Source organism: Rhincodon typus, chromosome 2, assembly GCF_021869965.1.
Source record: "Rhincodon typus isolate 14 chromosome 2, sRhiTyp1.1, whole genome shotgun sequence".
Taxonomy (NCBI): Eukaryota; Metazoa; Chordata; class Chondrichthyes; order Orectolobiformes; family Rhincodontidae; genus Rhincodon; species Rhincodon typus.
Genome location: NC_063333.1, coordinates 62568160 through 62580983, shown reverse-complemented (window position 1 = coordinate 62580983; position 12824 = coordinate 62568160). Strand labels below are relative to the sequence as shown.

The window sequence follows — 12824 nt, the reverse complement described above, 5'->3', positions numbered from 1 at the left end:
AATATTTTTCTTCAGTATTCACAACTGAGAGGGTCCTAGTTGTAGTGGAGGACAGTGTGAAACAGGCTGGTAGGCTAGAGGAGGTGGATGTTAGCAAGAATGGTGTACTAGGAATTTTGAGGAAGTTGAAGATAGATAAGTCCCCCGGGCCTGATGGGATTTCTCCAAGGATTCTACAGGAAGCGAGGGAAGAGATTGCAGGGCCTTTGGCGATGATCTTTTCATCCACACTTTCCACAGGTATAGTGCTGGAAGATTGGAGAGTGGCAAACATCATTCCCTTGTTCAAAAAAGCCAATAGGGATAACCCCGGAAACTACAGGCCAGTTAGTCTTACTTCAATGGTGGGCAAATTATTGGAAAGGGCTCCGAGAGATAGGATTTATGATCACTTGGATAGGCACAGTTTGATTCGTGATAGCATGGATTTGTGAGGGGCAGATCATACCTCACAAACCTTATTGAATTCTTTGAAGAGGTGACCAAACACGTGGATGAAGGTAGAGCAGTGCATGTGGTATACATAGATTTAAGTAAGGCATTTGATAAGGTTCCCCATGGTAGACGCATGCAGAAGGTAAGGAGGCATGGGATAGGGGGAAATGTGGCAGATTGGATTCAGAATTGGCTGACCCTTAGAAGACAAAGGGTGGTAGTGGACGGAAAACATTCAACATGGTGCTCAGTTACGAGTGGTGTACCACAAGGATCTGTTCTGGGTCCTCTTCTATTTGTAATTTTTGTAAATGATTTGGATGTAGGAGTGGAAGGGTGGATTAATAAGTTCGCCGAAGATACGAAGTTGGGTCGAGTTGTGGATAGTGCGGAGGGCTGTTCTAGGTTACAAAAGGACATTGATAGGATGCAGAGCTGGGCTGAGAAGTGACAGATGGAGTTTAACCCTGAAAAGTGTGAGGTGATTCATTTTGGAAGGACAAACTTGAAAGCAGAATACAGGGTTAAGGGAAAGATTCTTGGCAGTGTGGAGGAGCAGAGGGATCTTGGGGGTTCATGTCCACCGTTCCCTGAAAGCTGCCACCCAGGTGGATAGAGTTGTTAAGAAGGCATATGGTGTGTTAGCTTTCAGTAATAGAGGGATTGATTTCAAGAGCCGTGAAGTTATGCTCCAGCTATACAAAACCCTGGTTCGGCCACATCTGGAGTATTGTATCCAGTTCTGGTCACCTCATTACAGGAAAGATGTGGAAGCGTTGGAAAAGGTGCAGAGGAGATTTACCAGGATGTTGCCTGGAATTGAGGGAAGGTCTTACGAGGAAAGGTTGAGAGAGCTAGGGCTTTTCTCTTTAGAACAACAAAGGATGAAAGGTGACTTGATACAGGTGTACAAAATGATCAGAGGTATAGATAGAGTGAACAACCAGAGACTTTTTCCTAGGGTGGAGGTAGCTATTACAAGGGGGCATAGTTTTAAAGTGAATGGAGGGAGAGATAGGGGAGATGTCAGAGGTAGGTTCTTTACTCAGAGTGGTAGGGGCGTGGAATGCATTGCCAGAGAGGGTAGTGGAATCGGCCTCATTAGGGGCATTTAAGCAGCTATTAGATAGGCATATAGATGATAGTATAAGGTAGTGGTAGAGGTTAGATAGACCTCTTAGGTTTAGGGTAAAAGTTCAGCACAGCATTGTGGGCCAAAGGGCCTGTACTGTGCTGTACTGTACTGTTCTATGTTCTATCTTCTATCTATACCCCTCATTATTTTATAAACTTCTATAAGATCACCTCCCAACCTCCTACACCCATTGAGCTCGATGGATTTTGTTTTTGACAAAATTGATGATAATTATCTTTTGATTAGATTTGCAATCAAAATTGAAACTCAAGCAGCTCCTGTCATGAATTTTGAACTCATGGTCCTTAAGCAGTAGCCGAAGCCTCTAGGTTACTAACCCAGCAACAGTACCACAATGCTGCCACCGTTCCATGATGGACTACAGGATTCCCTTACATTACTGCACGGCAAAGGAATGGTAGATTAAGTAAGGAAGTGAGGAAAAACATAAAAGATCCTATGACAGAAGAGTAGAGGAGTTATCCCCGATAGAAGATTGCAAGCCTCAGACGTTAACTCTTGTTTCTCTCTCTCTCTACACAAATGAGGACTAACTTGCTACTTTTGTTTTTTTCCACTTCACATTGCCAGTATCTACAGTGCTGTTCTGCTTTTGCAGTTGTGCACTCTGGACAATATCAATATCACATTGCTGTCTGTCAGGGCTTGTTGTGCACCAAGTGGCAGCTGTGGTTCGTACATTCCTGTAGAGATGGCATTCAGAAAAATATTTAGCTGCTGTAAAAAGCTGGAGAGAGTGCTGAGGTTGTGGAGATGCTACATAAATGCAGGTCATTTCTTCTTTACAAAAAGAGAAAACTTGGAACTGCTAACGGTGCTTCGCAAGGAGAAAACAGTTTATAACTTAAAAGTAAAGCTCACAAACACCCCTGATGCCTTCCTAGACGGACTGAATTGTATTCATTTAGCATCTTCTCACTTGTCAGCAGCTGCTGATTGACCCTCACTCCAAATCGATTGCCAACAAACGTGACTGAGTGAGGGCCATTTGACTTTTCTGTGATCAGCAGCTCAGAGGCCTCAAACCTCCATCTTTGTAAATACTGGAGGCATTGGTCAGGCAGGCAAGAGTAGGTGATGAGATCAGGTACCATATGGAAGCTACTGAAACGCCTGCCTACCATTCTCCTCCCGATGAGTGCCTACTGGCACCAGCCTGTCTCCTTGTGAAGAAGGGGCACCTGCAGCAGGCTGAGGTCCCTTGTCCATCCTCACCTTGTGATTGATGCTGAGTTTCCATGGCTAAAGCAATGGAGTATAGTGTGAGTGCATATTCAGCTTTCTGTTGGACCTGGGTCTCAAAGGCAGCCAGGGCCATGGCCATGTGCTTGCATTCCAAGGCCAGGACAGCAGTGAGAAAGTGGAAGGACTCCAGGCCACCGAGGACCCCCAGTACACGCACCTGATGTTCCTTGCCTCCCTCTCTCTCTCTCTCTCTGCAAGTTAAACATGCCACAATATTTTATCCAACTGTGTTTTTAGCTCCTCTGTTTACCACCCATGTTTTCTCTCCGTTCCCCCTCACACATCCTTTTTGTTGATTATTCATTATCAATTGTTCTAAAACATTCTCAGATGTCACTATATCAGTAGTTATGTACAAAGCATGATTAATCATCAGCCAAATATACAATGAATCTTATTTTCTGTATGTCTCATTAATTTTTTATGAAAGGTGAAGATGTGTGCTGCCTGTTGAAGCTTCTACTGGGCAATGAAACAGGCACTAGGCAACATGTTTACTAAACTGGACTCTATACCATTTGAGGATTCCCAATTTAGATTTGTTTGATTAAAACTCACATTAAAATAATATTTTCTCATTCATTCTCAAAGCAAGAGTATTATTTTGTTTGAATTTGGTGGTCAGATAGACCTAATGTTAACTTTGTCATTTTCACAATTAAATTTCTACCAATGTCTTATAAACACATTCTTGCATGTTGCACTGGATTTTGGCCAGAAATCCAGTCTTCCAAACATTATTTTATTCTGTAGGATGCCCCAAAGTGCATTGCAGTCAATTAATTACCTAGAAGTATAATCACTGTAATTTTGCAAGCAAAACATTTATAGAATTCCTAGAGTGTGGAAAGCGGTCATTCAGCCCATTGAGTCTACACCCAAAGAGCTGCTACCATCTCCCTGTAACCCTGCATTTCCCATAGTTAATCCACTTTGCCTACAGATCCCTGGATGATATGGGGAAATTTAACATGATCAATCCACCTAACCTGCATATCTTTGGACTGTGAGGAATCAGAGACCCCGGCAGAAACCCACACAGACACAGGGAGAATGTGCAATTTCCACATGAACAATAACCATTGAGTCACCAGGATTTGCAGCTCAATCCAGGACATATTGGCTATAGAGGATTCTGCTGTTGGACTGAGAGATAGCGAGAACCAGCTCCACACTGTGTTACATCTACTGTTGGACTGCCAGTTTTGTGATCAAATCAAGAACATCTCGATGAAGAGGGGTCTGAAGAAGGGTCACTGCACCTGATCCAATAACTCAGATTTCTCTGCACATATGCTGCCAGTCCTGCTGAGCTTTTTCATCAATTTGTTTTCGTTTCTGATTTCCAGCATATGCAGTCTTTTCGGTTTTTTATTTAACATCTTGATGATGTTGGGTGAGAGATGATTGTTGTTTTCACCTGTGAGACTTCACTCTTCTTTGCTAAGTACCACATCATCTTTTACAAACTACATGAAAGCTTCCTGGTGGTACAATGGCTTCAAATGCAAGGATTTAATTCCACCTGCTTTTAGCAGTCATAGTCATAGAATCATACAGCACAGAAACAGACCCTTCGGTCCAACCAGTCCATGCTAAACATAATTTCAAACTAGTGTCACCTGCCTGTTCTGGGCCTATATCCCTCCAAACCTTTCCTATTCATGTACTTATCTAAGTGTCTTTTAAATGTTGTAACTGTGCCCACATCCACCACTTGCTCAGGAAGTTCATTTGACATGCAAACCACCTGCTGTGTAAAAAAAAAATTGCCCCCATGTCTTTTTTTAAAATCCTTCTCCTCTCACGTTAAAATTCTGCCCCCTAGTCTTGAAATTCCCCATCCTAGGGAAAAGACACCTACCATTAATCCTATCTATAGCCCTCATGATTTTATAAAACTCTATAAAGGTCACCTCTCAACTTCCAGTGAAAAAAGTCCCTGCATATCCAAACTTTCTTTCTAACTCAAGCCTTCCATACCTGGCAACATCCTGTTAAATCTCTTCTGAACCATCTCTAGATTAATAATATCCTTTCTATCCTATGAAAACACCTTATTGTGCAGTTAAACTCTCTTATAAGTGATTGCCAAAAGTTGATACCTTTTCATAGGCAAATCCACATATTAAGTTACACATTTGGTCAGTTGTCCTTGACGGCAATCAACAGAGGACAATAAAGGTTAATGACAGATCGGATGATTGATCAGAATGTAAAGAATGGCAGAGACTAGCTGAAAGATTAAGTCAAGGGAAACAAATTAATATGCTAGGGAAGCTAGCCAGAAACTTAAAAATGAATAGCAGAGATTTTACAAGTATCTAAAAGGAAAAGAGTAAATAATGTGAATGCTGGTTCTCTCAAGAGTGAGCTTGGAGATTTAAAAATAGATGATAAGAAAATGGCAGAGTTAGAAGAACAATTATTTTGTTTGAGTCTTCAGTATAGAGAAGACAAATACATCCCAATAATCGGTGTAAATCAGGAGGTGGAATTAAGAGAAGAACTTTGTGAAATTAGAATCCCCAGTCCTTAGTAAATTGATCAAACATCAAGCTGACAATTCCATGGGCCCTGGTTTATTTCATTTATGGCATTTAAGAGCTATCAATAGTTGCAGATGATACAAAATAGGTGAGCAAATATGTTGCGAAGGGGACGTAAAGATGTTGCGGACTGATAGATGCCAGGAAGAAAAAAAAGCAGAGAATCACCTAAACAGAGAATGTTTGCAGAGTTTTGAAGTGCAAAGGGATTGAGATGTTCTGGTGCATGCAACAGAAAAAGCCAGCATTCATGTACAGCAGTTAACTATGAAAAGATTAAAAGGATTACAATGGTTTATGATGAGAGGAATTGAATAGACGCTTCAGTTATACAGGGCATTTACAGGACCACATCTCAAATACAGCATGCAGTTTGTTTCCTTATTTAAGACATGATGCAAATAGACTGGAGGCAGTTCAGAGGAGGTTTTATGTGATTAATACCAAGAATGATTGGGTCGTCTTATGAGGAAACAAGAAGTAGACTGAGCTTTTTCCCATGGGAGTTTAGAAAAATGAGGGATGATTTGATCGAAGTATGAGAGATCTTAAATGATCACGACAATGTGGATACGGAATTTTAGTGTCTTGTTGTTGGTGAGTCTTGAGCTAAGGAGACACTGTCTTAAAATGAGGGGTCACCCTTTCAGGACAGAGTAGAGACTTTTTGTGTGACTTTGGAACTCTCTACCTCAGAAGGTGATGGAGCTGGGGTCATTAAATATCTTTAAGGCACGAGCAGATAAATTTTTGTTAGTAAGGGAATCAAAAATTATTGGAGATAGATGGGAATCACAGAATTGTTACAGTACAGAAGGATGACAGTTGGCCCATGTGCTCTTCAACTGAGCATCATTACTGTGTGTAAAATTCCTGCTTTCTCTCCAAATCCATGCACACCATTTCTATCTAAATAATCATCCAATATGAAAATGTTTTTCCCACATCATCTATGGTGACTCCGCCGATACTGAAGCAGTCTATGTTCAAATACAACAAGATCTGACTTAGGTTAACAAGTGGCAAATAACATTCACACCACACAAATGCCAGGCAGACCATCTCCAATAAAAAAAAAATCTAACCACCCTTCCTTGACATTCAACGATGTTACCATTACTGAAACTCCCACTATCAAAATCCTGGGGGGTTACCATTGACCAGAAACTCAGTTGGACTTGACACATGAATACAGGAGCTTCAACAGCAGGTCAGAGGCTAGTAATGATGAACTCACCTCCTGACTCCCAAAGCCTGTCCACCATCTACAAGGCACAAGTCAGGAATGTGATGGAATACTCCCCACTTGCCTGGATGGGCGCAGCTCTAACAACACTCAAGAAGCTTGACACCATCCAGAACAGCTTTACTTGATTGGTAGCACATCCACAAGCATCCACTCCGTCCACCACTAACACTCAGTAGCAGCAATATTGAAGGCTGCAAGCTCCTCAAGCAGAAGATGCTGTTCATCCTTATGATGAGCCTGGTTGGAGCACTGCAGCAGGCCTGAGACAGAGATCTTGATCAGCAAGCATGGTGATGCTTTACAGTAGCAGGTAACTGGAAGCATAATTATAAATGTTAAAAGAACATTGCTGCTTTAAAAATCTGCATTGTAGGTGTTAGCAGTTATTTGAAGGTGGTGGTGCAAAGTCCCATGTAAAAAAAAAAACAGCTTTTTTTGGGACACTCCACAAAACTTGCACAACTTTACTGTTAACTGGATCATGGCAGACAGATATGAAAGCCATATACCTTGATTTGACTATATTGAATAGGTGTTGATGAAACAATGCTGCAAGATTTCAGATAGAACAATAGATTGGCGTTTCAGTAGAACTGTTTTTGACAGACGGCACCTAGGGTTGGCTCAAACAATAGGGAAAATTTGTGATGATGCTGTGGCTTTAAGAGGTTATTTCATCCTTTTTTGTTGAAGAGAGGTTTTAAGGCAGAGGTGCCAAGCAGTCTACCAGAACCACTACAGTAAACAGCTTTTAAGGCCTTGTTTTTTTTCCCCCAAAAGTTGGAACAATAGAAGCAGCCTGAAGAGGTGTGGTCAAACGTCCACAGAACTAGGATCTTTAGTTTAGCTTTCAGTAGAAGCTGCTGGGGTTGTGAAAAGCTGCCACGTCTCTCTTTGCTACAGTTGAACCCCGGAGTTCTTTCTCTCAGAATTGTCTTTTGATGTTTTCTCCTCCTGGACAGGAGAACTGCACGTGAGACAATCTGTTTTCTGAATTTACCTTTTGTGAAGGGTGTATTTATGAAATGTTGCTATACTGGAAACTTAATTAGTGACAATCACTGTATCCATTGTTCTCTTAAGTTTTCCAATAGAGTTGTTATTCCAATTTTATGTTTTTGTTGTATTTTAACTACAGTGGATGAATAAAGTGTGTTTTGCTTTAAATCCAGTAGTTTGACCAATTGAATCGCATCTGGAATGCAACACGTTACAATTACCTTTAAAATAAGAAAAAGTTAGTATCTAGACGATCTTCTGAATAGTCTGAGGGGGCTTGGTCTGGTCCATAACAAATTACAATACTCAATACTGCCTGTTGTAATACCTTTCCTGGGATGGAAACTCATTTACATGGAGTAACTGAATTATATTAATCACAATGCTGTAAAAAACTGGTGTATCTATACAGGAGGAATCTATATATTAGTTAACGTGCTAACATACTAAATGATAGTAAGCTACTACTTGGGAATGACTGGGGAACTGTCTTTAAAGGGGCCACTCAAATCAAAGGGGCTGGCACTCCAGAGACAATGTCAGCACAAGCAGCAGCAATCTTGGGAGCAAGAACAGCTTCAACCTCAGTTCGGCCAACTGTAATTGGGGTAGTATAAACTTCTTTACCATCTTGCATTCCAAAGCAGCTTTTAAACTAGTGAAAATATAGTAATTTAAGAACTGGAAGATTACTTGGGAAATTAAAGGGAAAGATGGGTTTCATAGATTTGCACGTGTATATCTTCTGTTTCAACGACAACATGTCTCATGGTAAACCACATCTCGTCATTACTGCAAAACGAGTCCCAGTCAGTAAATAAATAACACGTATGAAAACGACACTTACAGTTTTTACTTTGGTTGTGATAGAAACAGAATGGGAAAACCATTTGGATCTGTGATCATGAGGAAGACAATTCTAATGTATTAGTGTAGTTGAATTTATTTTCAAAGCAGAAACAAAAGATCAAAGAAAAAAGGTTAAAACTCCCAGGCCTAGGACATTACGTTGAGTTTCACAAGCTCAGACTGATCAGAAAGTCACAACTTCCCAGTGTGTGCTCAGTAAGTTAACCTCAACCAGGTAAAATCAGAAAATTTCAAAATGACCTAGTCAGCCTTATCAAGTGAGAAAACAAAACAATCTTTTCTGTTCTTTGTTCAGAAACTGATTTAGGGAAGTGGACGTCAGGCCAGGACAAAACTGAGCTCAAACTTGATAACACTTTGAACATATTGGTCTGCTAATACTTACTGACTTGGCTCACAGTTGAGCAAGTGTATGTAGTTCACAGAGAAAAAAAGTCAATCAAATAAGGAGACAACAGATACGGAAGAGATAAGGAGAGAAAAAAAGGTACAACATGAGAGAAAAGTGATCTCTGGAAATTAGGTGGCCTGTGGCACTGCTGAGACCCCAGTACAATTAAATGCTTTGCCAACAAATAAGTCATTTGCACAAAAGTGACACAAATTGAATTCAATGAGATTCAGAAGGAGAGTCTGAAGATCTGAACTAAGTAGTCATAAATGAGTAAGTTTGCATTAATGTTTATTTCTAATTACAATAAACAGAATATATCAGTCCCTTATTTATACAAAAATACCTGAACAGTTACAGTTAAGTTCACAAGCCTTACTGCTATTTACATGACGAAGCAAAGCATGTTATGAATGCAGATTTTCATTTAAAATGTTAATACCTTCAAGCATTCCCTGAAAAAAAGGTTTGCTGTATTCATTTCACAGCCATCAGTTTTTGCATTGTGTCAAATTTAATTTGTGATAAGCAAATCCTATCACTGAAAAAGGTGCATTGATTGGTCAAATGGTTGGTTAAATCTTCATGCAGTAGAGGAGCAGACCCATAAAAACTGAAGTGCATTATCTATTTTTAGTTTGATGAGTGAATTAGCTTGCTGTTAAATACAGATGCACAAATCAACACAGATGTTAAAAAACCAAATATGTTTGGTATATTCTGCTTAAGCCAAAGATGATACGCTACATCATAATTTTTTTCACAAGGTCAAGAAAAAAAATTAACAGGCTTCATCAACCCTGAGAGTCCCCTTTTGCTGTACATTCATATCACAAATACAAAAATAAAATATCATTGGCTTCTGTATTGACAGCCAGCTGAACCTGTTGGGCCCAGGCAAATTGAAAAGTCTGCCAGAATTTCAGTAGAGGAACTCGACCAAGCTGATAATAAGAATATAATGAATAGTATATGCATATTATCTGCTGAACTAATGGTTAAAGCTAATTGATGAATAACTGTTGAGTGTTCAAAACCATCAGACAACATATTTTATCATAAGGCATCCTAAACACCTTTTCCTCCTCTAAATTTAAATATAATTTATATTCATAAATATGCAAAATGATGCAATACTGATTGAAAAATTCTGGCTAACTGTTTACAGATAAAAGTATCTGCAACCCAGTTTCAAAAATGCTCAATATTTTTAAAGATCATTTTTGGAACCAGTGATATTTTATTAAATTTAAATGCCTTTCAGGCCAGCATTGGTTGTGTGAAGCAGTTTATGCAATTTACTACAAAAATATGCATGTATACTATTGTGTGGCATTACATTAAACAACGTTTTCTTTGAAAGGGGCACTTTGAGACAAATAAACCAAGCAGGAAAAAAAAGTAAATTCTTTTACTTGTAGTATGGGCAAATGTACAATGCCCTTAAACTCAAATCAAGCCTCACTTTCAATAAGTTGATGTGTTTTGAAAATGAATATGACAAATACGAACTGAAACTGCAATGTGTTCTACTTCTACGCATTAAAATGCGGCTGCCTCAATAGTTGTTCCATTATAATTGCATTTGAACACCAATTTTGGTAGTTTTACAACACTATCATCTGAAATGCTTGATTTCTCAAAAATATAAGATACCTATTTAAGAACAGGCTTAGTACATTTTGAAAACATTTGTTTTATACTGCTCGTGTGCAATCTAAATACAATAATATTTATTGCTGTGGGCTAATAAAAGGTCACTGATCTGTACAACATGTAGGTTTTGATTACCAGGGCTAGACAACTCTCTAGCACATAAAACACTTGTTCCACAATAACACAATAATTCCATGCATGGTTAAACAATAAAACCTCAAGAGCAGAAAGGGTATTTAGTACTGAAGAGCAAGTTCTCCAGAATCAAGATTAAAACTGAACATTTATCAAAGATGAGGATCAAAACAAGAGTGTTGTAGATAATTTTCATTTTGGGTAACTGAATGTTGCCAGTCACCCATTTTACACCCCATCTGATTTCCAACTCCACTGAAGTCAATGAAGGGTGCATAATAGACAACCAAACAGCAACCATCATTTCCCAATTCCACTCTTCTGGTGTGCAAATCCATCATTGTGAAATATGGATATGTTTCAGCCTTTCGGTTATCTCCAGAAAGTACTTAAAATGGATTTAACTTCAATGCATTATTATTTCAAAACTGGATTGAAATGCATTATTGCACAGCAGTAAAATTGGTTGAATCTGTATTCTTGATTGACCTGTTATTTGATGAGAGCTATTTTAACTTCCAAAAGCAGTAGTCATTATGATTTCTCCTATTCTTTCATGATGTCTACAAGTGAACATTTCTTAGAAAGCTGCATTCAGGAAGTAAACAAAACATTAAGTGCTGTAGGAAATGAAACATCTCTTCAGCAATATGACGTCTATTATGTCTTTTTTTTGAATGAGCGTGAGTTGCCCATTTTAAAAAAAATACAAAGTCACTTCTCTTCAATTAAAATACATTATCAAGATTACTCCAGAGCAGGTGCTTATAGTCAAGTTTTACTGTAACAAAAATGGATCCGTCATGTTTTGCAGTTCATCTTGAAGATCATTTTCAGTTTCTACAAAGCGACTATTGAAACTTCCAAATACTTAATTGCTCAGCCCATCTCTTCTTCTGCATTACCACATATTGTGTGAACAAAAAGCATAGTCTCAATTTATGCTTTTATTGAATTTCACAGTTCTTTCAAATGAACGCAGTTCAGTTTCTCCAAAAAGACTCCAGAGTTGATGTAGAGAAACAGGTAGCAATTCAAGTCTATTATAATTAATTCAAATACAATCAACGGTTATAAGGAAATCTGGGAACAGTAATGCTTTAATTTGCAAGGAAGGATTCCTCGGTTCAATTGATAAAATTCAACAAGCTGGATAAGATCAGTAAATCTGGTATTTCCATCATCAAGACTGAAGACAAGCTGTCCATTATCTTCACACTGGGGGGAAAAATGATCAAAATATACAACATTTATTGCAGAAACTATAAATGGTTAAAACTGAAACCAGTGGCATGTAGCGACTCTGGTTGTAAGATAGACATGCATTTTATTTGTTACAAGAGGTGATTCTAATCCTCCTGATAGAAGATACTTGCTAGTAGACTCTTATTAAACATTTCAGTGCTCCACTACAAATGAAAACTCTCCACACTGGTTCATAACATGGCAAATTAGCTCAACTTCTTCAGTAAGATTTTACAATAAATCAGCATAAATATTTCTAAAGTACCACTGTACATCATAATTTAGAGCTGAATTCCTGAAGATTACAAATATATTATAATATTAGCAGTACAGGTCCTCAATTCCTCATTTCTAGGTTCTTGGGAGAATAAAAGGGCATTTATTCATTTCAGGCTTTAGGCCCTCCCTGGCCAAAGCAAAATGTATTAGATTTCACACACTTGTCCATCCACTAATCACTCAACCCTACCGACAACAAAAATCAGAAACCTTAACTTTTGATGCTCAAAATGTGATTACTGGGTAATGCCAAAAGTCACACTCCTTGTACTTCTAAACCTGACAAAATTCATTCACATCCCAAATTCCATTCATGATAGAAATTGCTTTCTGCACGAGGTCAAGACTTAATTGAAGATGAAAAACTCATCCTTCATGGTCCTACTTACCCAAGACAATGTACATGGACATCCATCCACCCTCTCGTGCAAACAAACAGCCAGCCATTACATATCATTTTTATCTCCAAATACAACCTCACTCATTCACCTCAAGGGAAAATAAAAACCTTTAACCATCGACTGTGATTGCTGGAAGGAATTCAACATCCTTATGTCAAACAGGGATAATGAAGGACCTATGAAAAGAGGTTAGCAAATCAACTATAGATGCTTG

The 12824-nt window shown here is 38.7% G+C and overlaps 1 protein-coding gene across 6 annotated transcripts in view; it reads right to left on the bottom strand.

Annotated features, from left to right (window-relative positions):
* Positions 1 to 9168: 9168 nt before the first annotated feature.
* LOC109911645 (growth factor receptor-bound protein 10) overlaps positions 9169 to 12824 on the bottom strand; it is a 166647-nt gene continuing 162991 nt past the window's right edge. For all 6 annotated transcript variants that reach the window (XM_020510997.2, XM_048607765.1, XM_020510998.2 and 3 more), the window contains one exon: positions 9169 to 11903. In XM_020510997.2, coding sequence (XP_020366586.1) covers positions 11757 to 11903 — 147 coding nt within the window. In that variant the 3' untranslated portion in view covers positions 9169 to 11756. The remainder of the gene's footprint in view (positions 11904 to 12824) is intronic.